The sequence below is a fragment of the Podarcis melisellensis genome, assembly GCF_964234715.1.
Source record: "Podarcis melisellensis genome assembly, chromosome: 12".
In the NCBI taxonomy this organism is placed as follows: Eukaryota; Metazoa; Chordata; class Lepidosauria; order Squamata; family Lacertidae; genus Podarcis; species Podarcis melisellensis.
The window spans coordinates 38,017,323-38,042,934 of NC_138544.1; the positions used below are offsets into that span (position 1 = coordinate 38,017,323).

General features: G+C 41.2%; 1 protein-coding gene across 2 annotated transcripts in view; it reads right to left on the reverse strand.

The window, feature by feature from the left end:
* The window catches only part of NEBL (nebulette), a 131,444-nt gene that overhangs the window by 103,163 nt on the left and 2,669 nt on the right, over positions 1 to 25,612 (reverse strand). For both annotated transcript variants that reach the window (XM_081931576.1, XM_081931584.1), the window contains exon 2: positions 24,655 to 24,749. In XM_081931576.1, coding sequence (XP_081787702.1) covers positions 24,655 to 24,749 — 95 coding nt within the window. The remainder of the gene's footprint in view (positions 1 to 24,654; positions 24,750 to 25,612) is intronic.

Genomic DNA, 25,612 nt, shown 5'->3' on the forward strand with positions numbered 1-25,612 from the left:
GCTCTGTTTGAAACCATTGAGAATTTCTGCTTACAGAGACTTGCAGAACCAGCACTAACTCTATAGAAGCCACATGCACAGGTTTACAAATTCTTCTAAGTTCAACTCAAAAAACATGCTCTGCCTCTGGTAAGGAACGCTTATATTCTCCATCACTGTGTGTACAAACCTATAAATTCATCATCCTACAACAACCATTTTAAGCTTGATATGAAGCTGCTAAGGACAAACTTACCCTGGGATACTTGACATCTGCCAAGCAACTGATATGCTTGGAAAGGAATGATATTCAGTGGGAAATCCCCCTCAAATAAATTGTTTTTCTTCCAACACTCATTACTGAAGAACACCACATTTTGTACTCTCTTGGAATGCAGCCATGCAAGAAGGGCCTTTTGAGACAATTTGCCATTACCTCTGGATTTGACATTACACTTAAACCTTTGAACAGGGACTAGTACACAAGACTAAATGTGGTTGGGGCCCCAATTCACTGATCATCTCTAGAAGAACCATTCATATGTAATGCAAAAGCAAGATTGATAATTCCACCAACTAGATCATAATTATCCTTTTGGAGCTGGAAAATGAGGAAATATAATACAACACAGAGAGTTGTGTTAGCTGTATCTCAACTCTGTGCCTCAACAGGACATGAAGAAGTGGATTAGGCATGCCCTGCGTAGGACTGTGAATATAATACTACCACAGTATGTGGGAAGCAAAGTGTTCAATTGCCAAGGGTGGGGGGAAATGTGGTACTGGAAATTTCCATTCCTTCTAGTACCTTATGACAAAAATTTTGTAGCTATCTTTCTAGCCCTTGCAGGCAAAGTTAGAATACTGCTATATATATATTCTACTAGAGAAATTCAGAGATTAACCAAAATCAGTAGCTACAAAAATCTAAAACCCAAACAAGGTGTTTAACACACTATGCTGCTTAGGTCTACCCGTTTGAGTATTTACGCTCTTCCTTCAAACCCTGGTTGGGAACACTGGTTACTGCCACATAAACATAGTTAAGAGTGAAAAGGAAAGGCGGTATTTCCTCTCTTGGAAGAATTGCACAAGATATAAAGCAAATCTGGACTCTTGAGAAACATGAAAACCTCCATATGCTGCTGTCATTGGTTAAGGAATACAGTAGTACCTCGGGTTAAGTACTTACAGTGGCGTAGCGTGGGGGTGCAGGGGGGCCGGCCACACCGGGCGCAACATCTGGGGGTTAGGGTTAGGGGGTGCAACATCTGGGGGTTAGGGGTGCAAATCCACGGGTTAGGGGGCACAAATTACTTGCCTTGCCCCGGGTGCTGACAACCCATGCTCCGCCACTGAGTACTTAATTTGTTCCGGAGGTCCGTTCTTAACCTGAAGCTGTTCTTAACCTGAAGCACCACTTTAGCTAATGGGGCCTCCCGCTTCTGCTGTGCCGCCGGTGAACGATTTCTGTTCTCATCATGAAGCAAAGTTCTTAACCTGAAGCACTATTTCTGGGTTAGCGGAGTCTGTAACCTGAAGCGTATGCAACCTGAAGTGTATGTAACCTGAGGGACCACCATAAAGTCTTGGGCTATGTGCACACTAACCCACTTGTAGCACAGAAAGTGTAGCTTTTTCCTTCTTCTGGAATTGTTCGTGATCATGCTGCTTTCAATCTATACCAATTCCAGATCCTGCCAGCCACAAGGATGGATGTGATAGTTACTTGATACACATTTTAAAACCCTCCCCTTGATTATTGTATCAGTGGTGTATCACTCAATCAATTTATTGTATGTAGCCAAAGACTTTTACAATGCACAGGAGCAACAGAAAGGGGGGGGGGAATATGCCATCATTAAAAAAATGAAAGCTCTGAAGTTATGGCCATGAGGGAAGAGAACAAGAAGTTAGGGGGAGCTAATTGGTACTTGGCAGGGGAAATTAAATCTACAGGATTATTCTTTCACATGTTTGCCTTAAAGGAAGATCTGGAGAAGCTATAAAAACTGAGGGAACATGGGGAGAAATGATAAGAAAAGGAAAAACCATGATGGCAGAGAGAACAAGTAAAACTAACGAAGAGAACAAACAGGTCTGAAAAGTTAAACATAAAAAGCAAGACAGTAAAGCATGACCAGACTTCAGTTTATTTTAATGTAATTTGGTTGCATCACAAAGGTCCATATTTACATAAAGCTGACTGGTGAGATAGTTCAAAGCATTTACTCTGTCCTGTACTCCTAGTACATATGAGCAGTTCTCCCACTTCACAACATGGCAACTTTAGAGCATGACAGTACTATTTGTTTAAGTTGATGTGGTAGGGGCTACTAGATTTGTTGACTTCTTCAAAAGGATCACACACATTCGTGGAAAACAGATTTATGAACGACTATTAGGCATGATAGGTAGATGTACAAATTGAAAGTACATTTGAATACAAAATAGTCACCTTCATGTCCTGCTTGTGAACACATCTCCCTAGCCTGTGGTACATGCCACATGACCACATACCGGTACCCAGGGCATTCCCACTGCTAGTTTTTGAAGCTGTATTCACACATTAGCCATATAATTCACAACATGAATGTTACCCACTGAACATCGGCCTGTATCCTACATAGCTTAGATTTATTACCCACACCACAAATAGTCCCCCATTGATTTTTAGGCATTTTTTTCATATTTTTTGCTTCTTTCAGTGAACAGCTTCTGCACTGTTACACTGCTGCCATTAAGTAATTTCTGTCTTTATTACTTGATTTTTTTAAAATATTCAAATTTGTATGTCACTTTTCCAACAACACTGAGCTTAAAATGGCTCAAAACTATAACCAAGTTTTAATATAAATAGCATTTCCAACAATGTAACCATCTTTTTACACACACACACACAAACGAGAGAGAGGGAGGGAGAACCAAACAGTACCAGTAAAGCAAAAGCGAGCATGTCCTCTTTACATATTTACTTAAGCCTTGTAGAGAAGAGTTACATCAAACAATTACACTTTCAAACTCTGTTCACCATCATTTTCAAGGGGTTAGAGAAGTAGTTAAAGCTGGTGGAATCAAGTTGCTTAGCAACCTTTTAGCAACTGTTACAGAAAATGAGGAACAGGCTGTATGTCTCCTGTAATGCAACAGCCTGACATGCTGAATTAAGCGGCAGGCAACCTTTCTGATGCTACAATGGCAGTGTTCCACTGGAGAGAGAAGAGGCCTCCTTCTTGGGCAACTAGCAAAGAGCCCGAGAATAAAAGCTCAGGGTCAGCACCAACACACACACCCTCCTCCTAGCTTGGCTGAAGTTGAAATGCAAGCAGCCAGCATTCGCTGCTTACCTAATAGCTCCTCTCTGGCTCAAGAGAGCTTTCATCCCCAGATTACTTCCCAACCCTCTGCTTTTCTAGGCAGGGCCCAAGTGAGGTAAGGGGGAGGAATTTGCCAGGGAGCCCAATCCAGGCTACAACCCCATGAACATAGGGGGGGAACTTAGGCTAAATTGTACGTTATGCTTGATGATATTTATTGAAACCCATTTCCCTGTAACTATGTAGGGTTTGGAAGAGCCAATCAGAGCAGTGTTAGGGCAAAACATTCTGAACAGTGAGAGTTGATGACCCAGGTTCTTCTCTAGTGAAGTAAAGCTCTCTAGAGCTTGAGAGACTTCCCTTTGTCACATGGCCTCTTGAGACCAACCCTGGAATTCCTGGGTTAAACCACAGAGCCTAAGACTTTCCAATCAGAAGGTCGGTCGTTTGAATCCCCGTGACGGGGTGAGCTCCTGTTGATCAGTCCCTGCTCCTGCCCACCTAGCAGTTTGAAAGCATGTCAAAGTGCAAGTAGATAAATAGGTACCACTCTGGCGGGAACGTAAACAGCATTTCCATGTGCTGCTCTGGTTTGCCAGAAGCGGCTTAGTCATGCTGGCCACATGACCTGGAAGCTGTACACCGGCTCCCTCGGCCAATAAAGCGAGATGAGCGCCGCAACCCCAGAGTCGGCCACGACTGGACCTAATGGTCAGGGGTCCCTTTACATTTACCTTTTATACCCTATAAATTCATAAACAGTAGGATTTACTGTAGGCCAAGGTATAACTTCAGAAATGTATATTTACAATTAAAAAGTGTTATTTTATAATTAAAACAGCAGCATCCCCCCATTGTATTGCAATTATATGGGATGGGATTTTGATATAAAAGTGGGTGGTTGTGTTACATGTTTTGTACTAGACCCTATCTGTAAATCAGCTGACTAAGACCTCTATGTCAGCTGACCACTTCCTAAATCCCCTGATCCTCCTGTAGATTACGGTACCTAAAAATGACTGCATTTCCTGAAAACAATCAAACTTTGACAGTATTCCTGGGAGATACTTGGATATCCCTGCACAATTATGCTGCACATTGTATGAATGAACAGCAGATGAAAATACCACATGCATGAAAGCCCACAGGGATCAGGTGAATTATCTAATCACACCCCACAGAAACTATTATATTTGCACAATCACAGCCTTAGAGACTGGCTATTTATATTCAGCTACCAGACTCCTATCCAAGTGAACACATATTTCTCTAGGATCTCTATGGTAGGGGGATGTTGGAGAATTTTTTCCTATGCAGGAGCATTACTCGTCTTCCCCTTCTACTATGGTAGCAAGCTGTGATGGCAGGATAAGAGCAGCACCACTACAGGAAGGTTCAGCAAGAATCCTCCAACACTATGATGTTCATAAGTAAAGAGCCCCTAGCAGGTTTACTATCTGACAGAAACAGTTAAAAGAAATACAAACTTGGCTTGAAGGGTATAGTCATTTGGCATCAGAGTGGATCCAACAAGATGGTTACTGCAATGCAAACCCTATAATTTGGCAGTTTAACAGCAGACTCTTAAATTGGACAAAGATTATACTGTGATCTCCTCAGTTTGATGAACAGGAAATGCTGGGGATTGAGCGGGGAGGTAGAAGTTGTTAACTCTCTTCAGTAATATAGCCTATAAGAAGCTGCACCCCAACTGGTAGTAGAGAGTTACTGTGGACTGCCTCTAAATGTCTGCTGTTTTAATAACAGCATTGCAGCCAAAGTACAGGTAACGTATGACTGGAGAAAAATAGAACCTAAACAAAGTGTTGCATATTCTCAAATTCTTCTTCACCACGGAGAATTCTACATTTTGCAGAGTCCTGTCCAATTTCCTGACATTGAAAGGACGAAAAGCTACATATACCAGTGACCATCTGGCCACCCAAGAGAGATCCTTGCCCAGCTGCCCTATATAAGGACCTATATTATGTAACAGGAAGATAAAGTGATGTACTGTATACATATTTTAGATGTTACTGGATCTATATACTTATTAATACTCAACCTACATCACTAGGAAGCAGGGGAAGAAATTTTAACTTTATTGATTTCAAATATAGTTTTAAAATCAGGCTGGATTTCTGCAATATGTTTCCACGTGAAGCTGTCTTTCAAACCATTCAGACTTCTGAGCTGGTTCAGAATGCTGCCACAAGGCTGCTCACAGGAACAACTGGGAATTAACAGATTTCACAAGTATCTAAAGACCTTCACTGGCTACTAGTTTGTTTCTGAGGACAATTCAGTTTGTCTTGACTACCTATAATGAAATCATCAGAAACCTTAGTTGAGCTGGTGACCAGAGACAGTGGTGACTTTATTAGTAATAGCACCTTTGCTGTAGAACTCCCACCTCTTATCTACTCATCTTGTACCAAATTTTATTACCTTTAAGCTCCATATAAACACAATTCTGTTTTCCTTAGCTTCTAGTGGTTTTAAACAGACCTTGAGGATTAAGCTGCTGCTGTGGGGAAAATTCTGCTGCCATATTTTTGTTTTAATGAAAATAAGAATGTGAGTGTTTTAAGGAAATAAAATGCTTTGAATGAAAGTTTTAAACACACATTTCAGTGCTTACTTATATTTAGCATACATAAAAGTACTCTGAAAGCCCCCAATTGCAACATTTGCAAGATGTCACTGCAGAAGATGTTAAGGAGGTTTGAGCCAACAGTCTTTCGACACAACTCTGAAAATCTATATTAAGATGTTAGAAAAGAATGCAGATTTCTGCCTAAATGTCTTTCAGCATAAACTTAGTAACAGTAGTGAGCATAATCCACTAAGCACAGCTCCTACTCAAACTTCAATGAAATAAGCTTGCACTGGAACAAAACTTGGACACAACCCATTTGTTTCAAATTACCAACTAAGTCATGCTCCAACTAGACTTATTGAAATTAATGCACTAGACTAACATCAACCAATAGATTTGAATAGCTGTACTCCAAGAATGACTTAGCTGGATGCAACCCAATGTATTTAAAGCTATACATTCATGTTTATAAATACAGAGGGGGAAATGTCTTAATGAGATTTCCATTTCCTTACTGTTGTGCATAGAAGCACAATGAAATAGATGCATGCCTATTAAAAGTCACTTTCAAACATGTTGTATCTTCCTTCATATTAAACATTATGAAGCAGAGGAGCATAGAGCCTGTTTTTATTTGCTACAGGGCTGGGTTTCTTTCTTAGAAGAGTATGTTTCAAAACAGTTTGTTTTCCAAAAGAAAAGGAAAAGTAAGGGAGAAGGAAAAACAGTACACAGTACCAGTTAGGCTTGTCTTCACAGCACCTTCTAAGTAGCAACAACCGTTTTAATGCTTTGAATTCAGCAGTGCACTTGGCAGGTGATTAAGGGAATGCCAACTTCAAAAATGAAAATACAAGCACAAATCTCTTGTGTTTCTCTTGCTAAGCTATTCATTTCCTAAGAGAGCATGTTGTTTAGGAAGTAATCCACAGGGAACCCACACAGCTTCAAGACATTTCAGGATCCTCCCTTCCCAAAACATGAAATAAATGCATCAGACCCCACCTAAGTATGGCACTTATCCCATTTTTTTAGGCTGTTATTCGCTGTTGCCCAAAGCAATGAACCATTCTAAACAGACGACAGTTACAGTATTTGTGTTTCCTTCCTCTCCAAGAGTATAAATGCCAACTTCCCATGGTGGATTCAGTCTTCTACTTCAAAGCAGAAGTGAGCTTAACAGAACAACAGACAAGGGTTTAAAGTAAAATGGAAGGTGAAATTGGATTACCCATGGAATAATTTTAGATTGTTAAAAACCTATTACCGGCTTCACTGTAGAAAGTAGTCATCTTTGACATGTTGCTTAAATGTCTTGTTGTCTTTCTAGGGACTGCTCGTCAACCTCTCTTTGATGCAAGCCCAATCCTGTCTAAGAGAAGAAGGTTCAAATGTTTTGCTTCCCCTTAGCCCCTTCTACCCTCTGTTTTGAAAATGAACTTTGGAAAAGCACTTTGCAAATACACAGGACATGACTTTTTGTCAGCTAGCACCATGAAAAAAATAGACAACTGGACTCAATCTATTTTAACATATGCATTAACTTCACTTTTTAAAGAACAGATCATGGGCATGGAACATCCTAACACTGGTACAACAACAGCATTCAGGGATTAATATGGGGCAGACTCAGCAGAGCTCCATTTCCCCTTCCTCCTGCTTGGTGTACACACACAGACACACACACATCATGGAAAATCTGTGCACGCCACCCACATTCCCTTCCGCTTGATGCAAACATTGCATGCTCAGAGGCTAATACACTTTTCTTTAACCAACCAGTATTTGTTGTTGTTTTTTCTGATGTCTTATTGATCTGTTTATTTTTGCTGTAATTTTTGTATGGTGTACACAACTTTTGTAACCAAGATGTAGCTTAAATATACACTTGCACAAGGTTGAGAGGGAGTGCTGAATACAGACCTGTCAGCTATGCACAGACCTCCACATCTTCATGTTGAGTTGATGCCCTGTACACACACACACAGACACAGACACACACACACACACACACACAGGGTATTATGGCAATATCAGTATACCTTTAAATACCAGCTGCTGGGAATCACAAGTGCAGTGAGTACTATTCTACTCAGGACCTGCTTTGTGGGATTTTTATAGGCATCTATCTGACCACTGCAAAAACAGCATGTTGGACTAAATGGGCCTAAATGGACAAGGGCACTTGTCCAGCAGGGGACTGTACCTGCAATGGAATGTATCACGCCTGAAATGGAAAACCTCCAAAAATATTTGCTTATCTTTCAACTTTAATACTTGCACTTTGGTGGGTTACTTTATTATCACAAACCAGCCTGCTTCAAAATAATGTTTGTGGGTTACTAAGCAACTGTTCCTAAGAATTCCTGTAATTGAAACTTAAAAGCCCAGTGCAACAATAACCAAACCTAAAACGTAATTAACAAGTAGAGAGCAGAGTCATATTTAAAGAAAACACCTCAATAATCTGTGGCTATCATAATAATAATTTATTATTTATACCCCGTCCATCTGGCTGGGTTTCCCCAGCCACTGTGGGCGGCTATAGAAAGAGGGACAAATCCAATTTGAATAATATTATTTTTTATTACAAAAGTACATGCATTGTCTCTTTTTTCAGGTTATACAGTAAAGTCTTTTCTACAGATCAGTTACATTTGTCATGAGACATTAGTGTTGAGTACAGTATAAAGTTGGGGAAGAAGAGAGGTGAGAGGAGAGGTGGGGTGGTGAAATGTATTTTATATAGAGTACATGTGGGGTTTTGTGTCAATGTCAGCTGGGTAGGCTCTGTTTCTATTCATTTATTACATTTCTTGGGAGTGAGAGGGATTTGGGGAGCCCAGCGTGTGGCTGACTGTCTGTGGGGTTTGTTTGCATTTGTGAGGAGGGGGCTTGTTGGGCCAAGTAAGCCAGATTGATTTGTATGCCATTGGTGGACAAATACAATTTTATAGTGACATGGTACCCTTTTATCACATACTCAATGGAACATCAATTGCAGTGGCATCTACCAGACACTCATCTGAAACTTTGGAATAATATTTTCCCATAGGAATCTATGGTTTTTAGGGGAAGGTGTGGGCAGGGGAAACAGTTTATTAAAGGGGGTTCTTTCTCAAAAACTGATTTACATTTTTAAAAATTGTGGTTGTTTTTACATTTGTCAAATTAGGGTCATTAAAGAGAGGATGTGCTAACTTCATTTCGCTTAGCATTGCATGTGAACCTGAGCTCGTAGTTTTCCTCCTCCAAACAAACTATGAGCAGTTAGCCAAAAACAAACCTTGCATCATAGTTTATTTGGAGAAAGGCAAGCTATGAGCTGGGCTCAGACATGCAGCATGGTGCAGTAGGCGCAGGGGAGAAGCAAATGGGCCAAAGTGCAACAGAATGCTTGCTCATTCAAGCTATGCATTAGTTTGACTCAACATTATGCATCAGCCAAGTCTACGACAGACTAAGCTGTAGAAGTAGATGCCTCCTGATCTACTTCCCTCTAATGTTGTCAACATATAGCTAAGGACATGTTTATACAGTAGGTACCAGTAATTGCTTCACTGAATTCTGATGAGTTTTTAGTATATGTGATATCATATTGTGCGTTTACTATTTTTTGTTGGGAGCTTCCAAGAGTGGCTGGGACAACCTGGTCAGAAGGGCGGCACATATATATATATAATCACTAGAGTCACATGCGTCTATGGTTTGTTGCACTTAAAGTCTAGTTGCCTGAGCCCTAGTTAATATCCTAAACATTGCAATTGTGAGTGCTGGGTGGACTGTGTGGACTATTGTATAGTGCCCCTGAAATTATTATTATTAATTTCTATTATTAATTAGTATTAATTAATATTATTATTAATTTCCCCAGCCACTCTGGGCGGCTTCCAACAAAATATTAAAAATACGTTAAAACATCCGTCATTAAAAACTTCGCTAAACAGGGCTGCCTTCAGATGTCTTCTAAAAGTCAGATAGTTGTTTATTTCCTTGACATCTGATGGGACGGCATTCCACAGGGTGGGCGCCACTACCAAGAATTTAATAATAATTTGCCTTTGAGAAGGTTCCCTGGCATGAAGACTGGATATAGTGCTTGAGAGGAAATGGAGAGAGAAAATACAAGAATACAAAAAAAAATAAGCAGAAGTAATAGTGTGGTAAAATGCAAGAAATGCAGGAAAAGTTACATTTTACATGAGACATGGAGTTGCCCCCAAAAGAACAGCAGCCCCATGTCAATTCTTCCCCTTTTCTAAATGCTGGTACTTTGGTTTGGGTCACTTAATGTGTACTGCTAAGTAGATTGGCCACCATATTGATAGGATTAGAACTGGATATTGTTAATTTACCTGTTGATATATTTAACATGCGGGACTCAGGTGGCGCTGTGGGTTAAAGCCTCAGCGCCTAGGACTTGCCGATCGAAAGGTCGGCGGTTCGAATCCCTGCGGCGGGGTGCACTCCCGCTGCTCGGTCCCAGCGCCTGCCAACCTAGCAGTTCGAAAGCACCTCCGGGTGCAAGTAGATAAATAGGGACCGCTTACTAGCGGGAAGGTAAACGGCGTTTCCGTGTGCGGCTCTGGCTCGCCAGATGCAGCTTTGTCACGCTGGCCACGTGACCCGGAAGTGTCTCCGGACAGCGCTGGCCCCTGGCCTCTTGAGTGAGATGGGCACACAACCCCAGAGTCTGTCAAGACTGGCCCGTACGGGCAGGGGTACCTTTACCTTTACCTTATATTTAACATTCAAGAAGTATAGCTGTTGAACTGTCAATGCTTTCACTGTAGTGTTTTGTGGCTATTGTGCTATTACTGTATTTACCGGTAAATCACATATTTTTCCATGAATTGTTTCAAGGACAATGCATTTGTGGAAAATCCAGTGTATAAATAAACTGACTGTGGCTGTTGCTGTAGAAGCTACTTCTGGAAGCTAGAGCAAACGCAATGAATAAAAGATACAAATGAAAACAGAGAAACAAACTGCTTCTACTCAAGTGGTAATATAAAAAAGATACACTGTGTTCCTGAACTCGAATGGAGTTTGTGCATATGGCAATGGTAATCTCCAGAGAATTCCAGGACAGATGTCATTTGCAATGGGTAGAGTAACATGGCAGCAGCTCACTGGTAGATGACCAGGACTTCAACTGTTGGGTGAGTTATCAGGTACCATTATTCAGTCAGAAAGTTGGGACCCACAACTGCAGCATGAGCTAAGTCACTCCAACAGCACACCAACAACGTCTTGTCCATTTTGCCCAAACTGCCTGTCTTTTCAGTCTCAGTCTATGATATGACAGTAGCAACCAGACCTGTGCAGATGTGTGGGGGCAGCCAAGTATGCTTGCCCTAGTTGGCCAGGGTGGGGGGCACCAGGGACCGGCTGCTTTTCTGTTTGTGTTTATAACTTTTCTCTAACAAGGCTCCCGCCCTGGGCCTCAGACAAGCTCTGTGTGGGCCTGCTACCAACTATGACTTTTGCTTTGGGGGAAAGGCAGATAATTTAGTTTTCTAATTAGAAAAGGGCAATACGTGAGACTGAAGAGCACCTAATTGGCAGCAAAGCTCACAGTGTTGATTTAGGAAAAGAAGCTGGGTTATGCAAAGGGTCCAAAAGATAGCTGGAATGTACTTCATTACTCTTTATCTCAGGATTTTGTATTTATCTGTGTTTTCCCTCTCATAATACAAATAATAATGTTACAAGGCCTCCAAATTATTCCAGTTAAGATTCAACATTCCACTGCTAGACAAAGACCAACCAAAATATCTATTTTCACCTACTGTTTCTCTTCCAATCTATTTATTTATTTATTTTAGATCCTAATTTATTTTTATACACATGAACACAGATTGTTATAAGGACTGTGTATACTTTGACAATACGCACTTAGGAGTGCATAATATCCAGCAAATAAGTGAACAAATAAATATATAAAGGCCAGGATGCAAAGGTCTACATTAAGTTAAAGGCTTTCTGGTCTCTGCCCCTTCTAATGGGTAGCTCCCTATCCCTCCCAAAATCCTAGGACTGTCGAGAGGAACATTCCAAGAGGCACAAGGAGCTTCCACTGAAAGACGAAAAATTGAATCCAGGCCAAAGTCTTATGTGCTACATCAAGAATTCTCACTTCAGTACTTTTTCATAAAAAAGCGTTTATATGAAATATTGAAACAAGTATTTTTAAAGAAAGGCATCAGCTATCTTTTCATTAACTCTTCACCAAAATTCACTCCCAGCTCAGCCTCTATACATGCTAGGGAGGAAAAAAAGCATTAAGCGTATGAATGCCTGTGTCTTGTAAAATTTTCTTAGCAATAATCCTATTAATAGATGCTCTTCTTGGCACAGGTTCACATTTAACTATTTCATTTTCTTATCTTTCAAATATAAAACAGCCAGAGTTTGCACATTATGTGGCAACTTGTCTCTTGAGTTTCGAATGGGCAAGGCATAGCTTTATTTCCCTAAATTGAAGGTTTTTAACTCAACTTTTCCCCCATGTACAAAAGGAGAGAAAATCCTCATATTCCTATTTACAGTCCTCAAAAATTGGCAGAAACAGGTCTATGCACATCCAGCTCGCCCTTGTTCTAACACTTACATTTCCAATGTTTTTTTTCTGCTTTCAAAAAATAGAATAATTGTAGCCTTAAAATTTCATTCCAGACAAGTGTTAAGTTTCTGTTTATTTTGCTAAGTTGGCATCAAACCAGTGCAGCTATGTGGAAAATGTGGTCACACTGAAAGCTTTGGGACATAAAAGCTTATACTCAAATATTCTCCTTATCAAGTGAAAAATTGAAAGGAATCTTGGCAACCATTAAAAAAAGAACAGGAATTTGTTTGTTTAAGAAGATGAGCTTCAGCTTTGACTACACACTAACATTAAGCAAGCAATTAATACTGTTGACTATTCCTTTCCTTTAACACAGGAGAGGAGGGCCTTTTTCAGCCCAAGGGCCACACTGCTTTCTCATCAACTTTCAGGGGCCACTGAATGCCAATGGTGGGTGGGGCCAGAAGCTAAAGTGGGTGGGGCAACTAATGTTAATTTTACCTTTCTGCCATCGTCTACAAACACATGCACACAGATACACCTCCATATCCTCTATCCAGGCAAGTAAGAGTTAAAGGACACATGAAAGAACCTTCAAATAGCCTTCGCTGCACTCTTTTTGGCACCTCCTTAATTTCATTCAGGCCAGTGTACCCAGACATGTAGATGCTGACATGTTTCAATATTTTACTGTTAAAGAGGACCATGAAAGAGGACCATGCAGGGAGGCCTGGAGAGCTACATTTGCTCCCAGACCTGAAGTTATCCCTCCCCTACTGATTTAACACATGCTCTAAAGAGTTAGCATTATTTTCTATTAAAAGTTTAGCGACAACTGAGTGGTTGATTGAAACATTGGCAAAAATTGGAGAGGTCAATTGATAACCCTTCTGCGGTATTTCTTACTAATTTCTTATTCTTGTGACTTCAAATGGAAGAGAGAACATCTGATGCTCCTTTGCAATTCTTGAGTTTGATCTACATTACAGTAAAAGCCTTCTGAATTGTGCAGGCCCTTCATTGGACAACATAGCAGATGGTTCTCCCTTTACAAGCGCAAACAGGAATGCATCTGTTACTCTTTGGCACAGGTGGGCGGTCCACATGGCCCTCAGCCTAATTTTATATGGCCCTCGAACTAATTTCAAAAGCCCTCTTCAAGCAATTAATTCAGAGCTTCTAGCAAGAACAATCAGACTTATCCCCCAGCAGACTCCTGGGTAGGGAGAAAGGGAACGAAAGGGGCAGTGGCTGCACACACTTTTTGCTCTGCCCCTTCCCCACCCCCAAATTGGCTTCAGCACCACCCATGCACACAATCAGCTTGTGGACCCTGACACATTGCCCCCTGAGGCAGAAATGAAAAGTTGTCCATCCTTAATCTAGGTCATTTGGAAGGAGTGCAGTAAACAAGGGAGGAAGTTCCTTTTCTTTCATTAATTTGTGGGATCAAGCCGAGCCCTTACGCCACTGGAAAACCAAAGGGCTATTTCAGGCATACCAGGCCTGTCATTCAAGTCTTGTTTCGCTGAAACAAGTTGCCAGTAAGAGCCAGAACTACATACAGTGGTACCTCAGGTTACATACGCTTCAGGTTACATACGCTTCAGGTTACAGACTCCGCTAACCCAGAAATAGTGCTTCAGGTTAAGAACTTTGCTTCAGGATGAGAACAGAAATTGTGCTCCGACGGCGCAGCAGCAGCAGGAGGCCCCATTAGCTAAAGTGGTGCTTCACGTTAAGAACAGTTTCAGGTTAAGTACGGACCTCCGGAACGAATTAAGTACTTAACCTGAGGTACCACTGTACAGGGACGCGGGTGGCGCTGTGGGTAAAACCTCAGCGCCTAGGACTTGCCGATCGTCAGGTCGGCGGTTCGAATCCCCGCGGCGGGGTGCGCTCCCGTTGCTCGGTGCCAACCTAGCAGTTCGAAAGCACCCTCGGGTGCAAGTAGATAAATAGGGACCGCTTACTAGCGGGAAGGTAAACGGCGTTTCCGTGTGCTGCGCTGGCTCGCCAGATGCAGCTTGTCACGCTGGCCACGTGACCCGGAAGTGTCTTCGGACAGCGCTGGCCCCCGGCCTCTTAAGCGAGATGGGCGCGCAACCCCAGAGTTGGACACGACTGGCCCGTATGGGCAGGGGTACCTTTACCTTTACCTTACCACTGTACAACTACCACCTTGAATGCTAGACTAGTTGCAGCTCTTCTTCCACACCCCTTTCCTGAAAGTAAAAAAAAAAACCTAGAGCAGCACTTGCCTACAAATAGTGAGAAGTTTCACCCTAAATAGCCAGTATTTAGCCTTTCAGTTAAATAAACATTAGCAAACACCCCTACTAGCATTATGGCATACCTATGCTAAACCTTGCATAGCAGTGATGAATTTGAAAGCTTTTGAAGAATGAAATACTATTGATAGAAGGACAGAACTGAATCTTAACCATAGACAGGAGCTTCAGAGACCACAGTGTTGTCCATACTAAAAGCCAGCTGAAACAGGAAAATAAGAAGACCATGCTGGATTTGAACCAAGGAGAATGTAGACTGAAATCACAGTTGGCATGGAGGTGGGGGCAGTGGGACAACTATTCCAGATTTCACCCAAGAAAGAGTACCATATAGGACCATAAGCAGCTGCCTTATACCAGTCAAACCATTGGTCCATCTAGATCAGCGTTGTCTACACTGACGGGCAGAAGCTATGCAGAGAGGAAGTCTGTCCCAGTTCTTACCTGGAAACACCGTCTGAATGCACAGAAGCTATGACCCTTCTCACATCAACACTGACTCACAGTACTATATTTCACTGTTTTAATATTGAGGCATTCATTCATTCATTGTATACTGCTCTTGTTTGTAAAAAGTCAACAATGTGCTGCTACTGCTTTCTCCTCCCACTCCCTTATATCCCAAGGAAAACTAATAGCTTCAGTTAACTGCACTAGAAAGTGGGACATTGAAGCAAAGTATCACACCCAATGAGAGCTCAACCATTTAAACTCTATATTTGATGTTTATATATCACATTATATATCACATTGATGAAATGTGAAAAGGCTGCAGTTAAACCAACTTTTACTCAGGGTAGGCCCACTGAAATTAATACTCATGAATCACTTGGGTCCATTAATATTAATTGATGTACTCTGAGTGAAAGTTAGTTGAACAGATTGAAGGGATTGCTCAGTCAGTAAAGTATGAGACTTTTAATCTCAGGGTTGTGGGTTTGAGCCCCATGTTGAGCCCCTCGTGATCCTTTCCAACTCTCTGATTCTATGATCTATGAATAATACCCTAAAGTGTTGTATCCAATACTAGTCATCCTCAGAATAGACCCACTAAAATTAATAGATTACTCTCAATAGGTCTACTTAATTGGATATAACCTTTACCTCAGAGGGAGTAAAAAGCACTTACTTCTGAGGGACATATAACACTGTTTATTTGTTCGTTCATTCATTCTTACCAAGTATCTTGGTAAGAAACTACAAAGAAAAACAGCTCATATGTTAAAATGACAGATCTGTATGAAAATGTTTGTAAAGTACTGTGCCATCCAATGTAGAGTTGCTACCAAACTGCCTCCTGACATGCAGGTTACATAATCAACTATTATAAACTCCCACTGCATTCCAAGACTCACAACCCTCACCTAAAGTCCCACCAGTCTCCATAAAAGTACTCTTTTATTTTAAATTCCTGAGAGATAGCAATGTCAGTCTGCTGAGGCAAAAATGATTAAGACCCCTGTGGCTAAACACATCTCTGCAGCAGGACAATTTATAGGCAAGAGCCCACTTTGTCATATGCATAAGAAAGCCAATGCCACAATAAATATATTTTAAGGTCCCAAGGGACGTGCTTATTTCAGCGCTTAGGATATTTTATGTCCCTTGTTTCAAGGAACTGTATTACTGGTTGATCTTCACTTCTCTACCTTTTTTTTCTATTCCAGGTATTTAAGAGCTTAGCACTACTTCTGAAAAGATCATGGCCATCTTGAAGAGAAATCTGCCAGCACCAAGGTTGGCTGTCTCTAAGCAGAACAAATCTAAAACACAGAGGTTTTTAAGTTGATGTGTTTCACGCTGATGGAAGCAAGCTTCCAGCCTGGGGAAATGGATACAACCATGTCTTTGTTGTATCTATTTTCCCAGGCCTTCTTTCATCAGCAGGTGTAGTTCAACCATCAAATAAACCAACACCCATACTGAGTCATGCCACACTTCTGACTTCTGAGGCTGAAACCTGCACACATCTACCTGGACTTAATCCCTATTCAATATAATGGAACTAACTTCCAAATAAACATTAATTTATTTTTTATTTTTAAAAGCTTTCAAAAGACTTGCTTTTCCTAAGAAGAGCATCCAATGTGGCTTAAAGTCTGTATTCACCAATTCTTCATGTGCCAGTTTCCCAAGCCCTGCCTCCACATAGTAAAAATGGTAAAAGGCATTTCTATCACTGCATCTTACTAAAATTCTGTCTCATATGGGGGTATCAGGTAACAAAACGTAGCCTTGACCTGGAAAGGGAAAAAAAGGTTTCCTGCAGGCTCAAGTAGAAGCAGAGACAACAGTTTACCGCAGCACCTTAATCAAGTAGTGAATCATAGGAGCTGGCTTCCAACACAATATTCATTGCATCCAGTCAGATCCCCAAGGATCCTAACGTTTTTAAAGCACATTGTAAACTCTTTTGCTTGTAGTGATGAAAAGATAAAGCCTTTAGGAGGCAATCTCTCGGATAACAGAAGCATTCTGGGAGAGGTCTATAGCAAATTGAGATATTTCCCTAGCCTACCTACTAACCAGAAATATCTCGTGGTCATGACTCCTGTTTCCCTTTCTCGTCTACTGCTGCACTGCTTTGCTATATGTAAAGTAAATGTGCAGAGGTATAACCCTATCAGTCATTGACTGACCTGGCCTAATTTTAGCAAGGTATGAGGTGAGCAGAAGATGTATGGCAGTCATTTATGAGCTACTCAGCTACTACAGAGAAGGAAAAGGCAGATAGAAGGCCCTAAGGAAAAAGAATAGATGCAGAATGAGTCTTCTAGGCCAGACTTCTCTAACTTGTCTAAAACATCCATCATCCCAAGCCATTGGCCCAGCTGGCTGGAGCTAATGGGAGTTGGGCTCCAAAACTTCTGGAGGGCATGAAGCTGGGGAAAGGAGGTCTTGAAAACTGGGGGCTGCAGTCAAAAAAGGCAGATGGCCAAAGGCAGTAAAGGAAGTGAGAGGGAGAGTTCTCCAAAGCAGAACAGATGCTGGTGAGAGAATGAAATTTGGGGCAGAGAACAAAGACAAAAAGGTACCAATAAGCAGGAACCGCAGAGGCACTCAAAATACTCATCCAGATCTCCTAGTTTAAACTAGTGCTGTGTACTGGATTCAGCAGAAGCCCAAACCAAACCAGGGCAATTTGGGCAGAACTGGGCTTCAAACAAATCAGGCTGAGGCTGTCAGAAGGTGTGGCAGTTGAGCAGCAGCAGGGAAGGAAACAAGGTAGGCAGTCTCTGCAAGCCTGTTTGTGAAAAGGGCTTTCAAACAGCCCACACTGTGCTCTGGCTGCATGTGGGAAACAGGTGTGCACAGCCAAACTCACCGTGTTCCCTTCTGGGAACACACTAGCAAAGCAGCTCCTAGCCGAATTGCACCCTCCATGGGCTTAATCCTGTTGGCTGCTGTGCGGGTTAGGTGGAGCAGGAATGAGCTTAGCTTCTCCTTACCCCACCCCCAACCACAGGTTTAATCAGAGTTTTATAAGCTCTGATTAAACATGAAGGTATCAGAAGGAGGTGGTAGGAAAGGCTGGCTCCCAAATCAATGTGGGGCTTGAATCTGTCAAAACAGCCTAGGTAGCCCCTTAAGTAGATGGATCTTCACTTGAAACTCCAACAGCACCAGATCAAATTTTTTATATACTGTATGTATATTCTGGTGCTACTGAACTGGCAGGGTATGACCTACATGGCTGTAGCCATAGGCACCACATTTGTGCAACTGCTATCCTCTAATAACAGGAAAGGCTTCTTAAAAGATTACATTGCTGCAGAGCAAGTACAAAGAGATCGTCTCCCTGCCCAAACCAGAATTTCTGCATGCCAGCATTCAACGTTCATCATTTTGCTGCCATCCCTTTCAACTCAGGCAGGCTTGAAAAGCACTTTTCATTACCATGCTTTAGTAAACAGGTCATTTTTGCTTCTGCTGCTTTGTAGGCCTCCCCAAAATAACTTCACCATTTGAGTTTGCAGCTCCACTAACTTTTGTCCTTAAGCTCCAGTTATCCAAACCACAAACCCAGAGGTAGTACTCTTTCATTCACACAGACACACAGAGTAGCATATACCCTGTTTATTCTCTTCTGTGGAAGAGAAGAGAGAAATTTCTGAGGAGGAAGGGGGGCAGACATGGGTTTCATCCACTCCAAGCATTCAATGCTCATTGCTTCCCTCAAAGAATTCCTGGGAACTGTAGTTTGTTAATGATACTGGGAATTACAGTTATGTGAAGTGTGAACTACAGTTCCCAGGATTCTTTGTGGGGAGAGCCATGTGCTTTAAATGTATGGTATGGATGTGACCATGAACAATGGAGAAGGGGGAAAGAACTGAAGAGAGAATAAAAAAGATATGGAAAGAAAATGGAGAGAGAAGGAAAACTGGAAAGACTGGCAGATAACGTAGCAAATACCTAAAGCTGAGATAACAAATCACTTGCCTAGAAGCTTTGCCATAGAGGCTGAGAATACTATCCAAGATTATGTCACACTCATGGTATTTAGGGGCGCATTTCATTCACCCAACCATAGCCACTAACTTGCCTCACTACCATTCTTGTCCATTTTGATTGATCCAGAATATGGCTGTGTACAACCCATAAAGTTTTGTGTTCTTATGATCACAAGGACAAAACCTATGAAAATGCCTGTCCCAAGATATTTTCACCAGCAGATAAACCACTTCCCCTCATCTGAAGAATGGTAAGTGGAAACTCCTTTTTGTCATTAATCAAAATCAGCCCAGCTCCTCCTAGAGAACTTTCTTACTCCAACAGGATTTTCAGAACTGACTGCTTTTAATGAAAGGTCTGGTGCCATGCTTTTTTTTACAGTAAATATTTCTAGGTTTTTAATAGATTGTGTGTGTGTGTGTGTGTGTGTGTGTGTGTGTGTGTGTGTGTGTAAAATTATATTAATGTTTAATTGGATTTTTTATGATTGGAGGTTTTTCCCCACTAAGTTTTTAGCTGTTCTTGTTATATCTGTAAGCAGCTTTAATTCCCCATCGGGGAAAAAGGCATGGTATAAATAAATTAATAATAATAATAATAATAATAATTATTATTATTATTATTATTATTATTATTTATCATTAAAGTACTTCTGTATATTTTTAACTTGAAAGGCCTCATCATACAACTATCCCCAGATTTCAATGTGCTACTAGAAACAAACCTTTTGAATGATATTGGGTGATATCAAAAGTCAAATTTAGCCTATGGCGGCATGTAAGTGCCTATCATGAGCTTAACACAAGTAGAGGCAGCTGTGGAAGTTTGCATGTTCTTCTTGCAGCTGCTGTAAGAAGTGATGCTGGTGTGAAGAAGCCCTTCGCCAGTTTCTTCTTCCCTTCCTTTTTCTGAACACCTGCTAGAATCCAGCATCAAGACAGGTTCTTAATTAGTACACTCTGTTTCCAAGGCCACGCTCACAAATTTCCTGCTTTTGCACCAAGGCATTGCACCATTAAAGATGTCCAGATGTTGATATTTAAGCATTTTGAAACACAGCACACCTTTTCCTAATGTAATTGAGACAAAGCCCCCAGGAGAAAAGCTCTGAGTGCTATGGTTAAGATAGCAACTGATGAGCAGTAATGCAAATCTTATGATCTCATCAGCTCACTGGAATAGGAAAATGCACATCTCATTTTTATAGTCCAATTTCATATTCAAAATGGGAATTTTCTAAGTTAAACATACCAGCCATATGCACAGCTAAAATATATATTTTAAAAATCCAATAGAAAAAGACAAATAAGAAATATAACTTATGTCTTTTGCAAAAGTATTTTAAGAGTAAAAAGACACCTGACAACCGGGTTAAAAAGTATAAGAAATCAGATCAAAGTGTACACTATTAAATAAATTCATTGCCAACACTAATAATTCCATTGGAATGATGGAGATATGTATTTTGAACATTAAGACCAACTATCTGGCCTTCAACTCATTAAAGTGTTCATAGTACACTTTTAGGGTAAGTTAAAGGACCCCTGGACAGTTAAGTCCAGTCAAAGGTGACAATGGGGTTGTGGCGCTCATCTTGCTTTCAGGTCGAGGGAGCCGGCGTTTGTCCACATACAGTTTTCCGGGTCATGTGGCCAGCATGACTAAACCGTTTCTAGCACAACAGAATGCCGTAATGGAAGCCAGAACACACGGAAGTGCCATTTACCTTCCCATTGCAGCAGTACCTATTTATCTACTTGCACTGGTGTGCTTTAACTGCTAGGTTGGCAAGAGCAATGGGAGCTCACCCCGTCACGGGGATGCGACCTTCTGATTGGCAAGCCCAAGAGGCTCAGTGGTTTAGATCACAGTGCCACTTGCACCCCTACTTTTACCTTTACTTTTAGGTTATAAATCAGTCTACTCCAGCCTGGAAGCCACCTAATATTTTGAACTACAACCCCGCATCACCCCTGACTATGGATCATGTCAGTTAGAGCTGAAGTCCACAACAATGAAGGGCACCAGGTTGGGGAAGTCTGGTGCAAAAATTCTTTGTACACCTAAAGAGACACTTATATTTGTTTGTATTTATGATATTTTTACTGGAGAACGGTTCAGTTGCCAAATGCATTCAGCCTTCATTTCCAGCATTCTGACTGCATACTAAACTCAACAGTAACGTAAGTTTTCTACTAACACTAAAAGGATCAAGCTTTTTTTTTAAAAAAAAAAAGCATTACTGTAAACAGCAACTTGATTTTGTTTGGGCAGCTACATGAAAAAGCAAACAGGTAAATAAATCACAAGCTGGAATGGCAAGTCTCCTTTTCCAGTGATTAAAAGAAAGCCCTGTTTTCTCTCAGGCAAGAACTCATCATGCATACAAACTAGAAAACTCACTTAAACCTTTTTAAATCCCATTTGCTCCAAAAGGAGGGGTAGGAGTGCACAACTTTGATTGTGTTTGTGCCCATTCTTATTTGAAATTCATTTAAGAGTAGTCTTAGATATCAGGCATCATGAGAAGGCAATTTGAAATAAAACATTCTATACTGATGCTATGGGGGGGGGGGGAGTCATTCTACTGCAGCCCTCTAGATGTTGTTGGATTCCAACGCAGCTAACATGACCAATGTTCATGGATGATAGCAGGTATGGTGCAAAAAACAGCTGCTGGGCCACAGGTTTCCTACCTCTGCACTGGTATAAGACTAATTACCCAATAATTTGGTGTTCTGAAGGGAGGAACTCTAAGGGCATGGAACCAAGTACATACATGTGCCAGATTTTTTTTATTTCTAATATTTATATTCTACCTTTCAAGGCACTATACACACATATCCACAATACAATAATTAAAACTTTGTTAACATTATAACAATAAGACAGCAGCAACTGGAACAGTACAAAGCAGAGCATACTAAAAAGTAGTTGGAATTTTGTTCACAAGCATGAATCCACCATCATAAGATGTCCCAAACAAACATGATAAAATGGGACTTTTAATTTAAAAACAACAACAACATAATTGCTGGATTGTTGGACTAGGACCTGGGACACAAGGCTTAGGGTTCAAATTTCCACCTGGCCATGAGGCACATTGGATGACCTTAGGCCAGTCACAACCTCTTGCCTACCTTGTTGTGGGATTAAATAAGGAGTGGGGAACCATGTACTCAGCACTGAGCTCCTTGGAGGCAAAGATGGGATATAAATGCAATAAACAAACAATATATAAAATTGGCATAGCAGAAATGTTAAAGTCAGTGGAAATGGTCAGGTAAAACTAGCAAGGAGACATGCTGGATGTCCTGGGCAATTGAATTGAGGTTTTTGCTGGTGCAAAAGAGCACCAGGTTCAATGACAGGCAAGTGTCTCTTGTGAGGACATTCCACATCCTCCTTTCTGGCCAATTAACTCCACCACCAATATTCAGAAAGCAAGGAGGTTCGGAAAGCAATTACAGCCTGTGGGCAGGCTCCTCTGGGGGAAAAGCACATGATCTAAATTATCTAAATTATCAGGTCCCAAGTTGTTTATGGCTTTAAAAAGATACACATCAGAACTGTGTCCATAAGTGGGAAAACAGTCTGTGTAGTTTAAGAACTGGTAATACGTTTTCCATACAGCTGGCCCCAGTTAGTAGACTAGCAATTGTGATTTGAACTAAATTTAGTCTTTAAGAAATCGTCAGGTTACTGTCACAGTTACACCAATGCTCTGGCAGTAACCAAAGCATTAGTAACATTGGCCATAAGAACATAAGATGAGCCTGCTGGATCAGACCAGTGACCCATCTAGTGAAGCATCTTGTTCTGCCAGTGGCCAACAAGATGCCTGTGAAAAATCAACAAGCAGGATCTAAGCACGAGAGCACTCTCCTCTTCTATTGTTTCCAGCAACCAGCATTCAGAAGCATTACTGCCTCCAACCATGCAGGAACAGTATAGCCATTATGGCTAGTGGTCATCAACAGGCTAGGTTCTCTTTGTCTAGGAGTAGTGACAGCCAGCACACCAGCCTTAGTTGGTAGAAAGTACTGTGCGCCACAGATGCAATTTGGGCATCCAGTATCAAACCTGAATCTAGCAGCATCCCGAAGTTGCAAATCTGATCCTTCAAGGGAAGTGCAAACCTGTGCAGAACAGGTAGGCCACCATCACTTCCTTGTGAGACAAACTACACAGCTATAGTACATGCCCACTGTGCAAAGAGGAATTCACAATAAAATAGAAATCTGCTATAATCGAGATATTGCCACTACCAAGCATGAACATGTTCAAGCACCTGATACCAAGGGATGAGCTGCAACAAAGCTACATAATTGAAATGGATGACAAGTTCCCAGCTCTTGAAAAAGTGACCGCAATATCTGTATACTCCTTTTTTTATTATTTATTTCCCCAAACAATAATACTCTGAAAAAATAAATCTGACCCCCAATTTCATTTTTACTTCAAAAAAATCATCATCATTCACAGGCAGACCAATAGGACTTCCTGCTGCTTCTGCTTTTTGACTGAAAGAGATAAGCCTTTGCTTTAGCCCACCACAGCTGAGATAGAGAACCTGCAGCCTGCCAGATGTTATCAGACTCCAGCTCTCATCACCTTCAGCCACAAAGCCAATGGTCAGGGGTGATGGGAGTTGTAGTCCAGCAACATCCAGAGGGTCACAGTTTCCCCATCTCTGCACTAAAACCTCAAAACCAATAGATGGAAATTAGGGCACACTATGAAATGTGGATTTTACAACCACAATCATACCCCATTCACGTGCTATGATATCACACACACCAAATTATTTGTATTTAGACAGTTTATATATGATGTATGTTTCAGAAAATAGAAATCTAAGCAGTTTACAACATTCTGTAAACATCACAAATAGAAGTCCAAATAATAATAATAATAATAATAATAATAATAATAATAGGGGGAAATCCACATTATAAAACAACACAATTAACAATGAAACAGGACCGCGTCTTCAGCGTCAGAATAAAACATTACACAGGAAAATCAACTACAAAAATACAAAGAAAATTCCACATTGTTCATCTACTAGTACCGTAGCCCATAACATGTGGGGAAAAAATGTTGCTCATTTTCAAGTACACAGGGAACCAGAACCAACGGAGGCTTCCCACAATATATACTCAAGTGTTTCCCTCTCTCACAGCACAAAGTAGACCAAAAGTACACATAGAATGTGTTTGTGTAAAATGAGGGACTCCTTTGGATTTGGGGTCACTTTTTCCAAAATAACCCTTCCATGGGTTAAACCCAATGTGCTTTTGCCCTTATCTATGCAAGTAAACACCCAATCTAATGATGTTTTAACTTTTACAGTAACCTGTGCACAGTGTAAAAGTCTGCCCAGACATACACCCTTTTAGATCCAGTACAGTTCTAGAAAACTAGACGATGTGAGACACTTACGCATTGCAGTACGGTTTCTTCTCATACCCTTTGTAGTTGTTCATGTTTAGAGCCATTTTGCAGACCTCGCAATGGAAACATCCTTTGTGCCAGTACTGAAAAATAATTCATAGTGTTACATATGGTATCACTGCCAGTATTTGCCATTTACACATTGAAAGAGGGATTTCCAGTTTTTAAAAATTCTACTAATTTTACAGAGTTTTACTTCATTGTGCAAATCAAAACCTTTTCAATATACACATGCCACATTTTCTACACACATTTTAGCATTTTTCTGGTGGCAGTGACTGCAGCTCAGCACAGCCACAAGGAAACCAGAGGGGACAGGGGGTCTTCATCCGAGTGACCTCTGGAGGCACTAACAGCCTCAGCTAGTTGCGGAGTCTACTGGGAGGTCCTGCCAGAAACTGAACTTCAAATTGGCCAATCACAGCCGGTCCAGTGGTTTGCAAGCTAGACCTGGGGGACCTAGTCTCCACTCAGGTCCTCCTCACTGTGAGTGAGCAGCATAGTCATCAATGGATGTTCCGCCCACCCTGTGTCTTTTGGCCCTGCCCAAAGATAAGTGGACAACGCTCTAGCATGACCTTGCTGTGGAATTAATTGGTATTCGGGACCAGGGAGAAATTTGTCTGCAGACAAATTGTGCCCATCTTAAGGTTTTGCCTACCTCATAGCAAGAGTCACAACTTTTGGCGCAAAAGGTATTGGGTTGGACCCTTAGTCAAAACTGGAAGAAAATGTTTAAGGTATCCTGGTAAAGGGGTCCATGGGGAAAGTTTTATCCGAAGGCCCAGACAGGGGCTAATAGGCCATAAAACTTTCCAAGTGGCAGCCTGGCAGGTCTGCCCCATTTGATCTGCATTGTGGGGCGATTCTTTAACCCAGGATCTACCCTAAAGGATTAATTAGCCAGCAATTGAGCTAGGCTGATTCAAGATATACAGTGGACGCT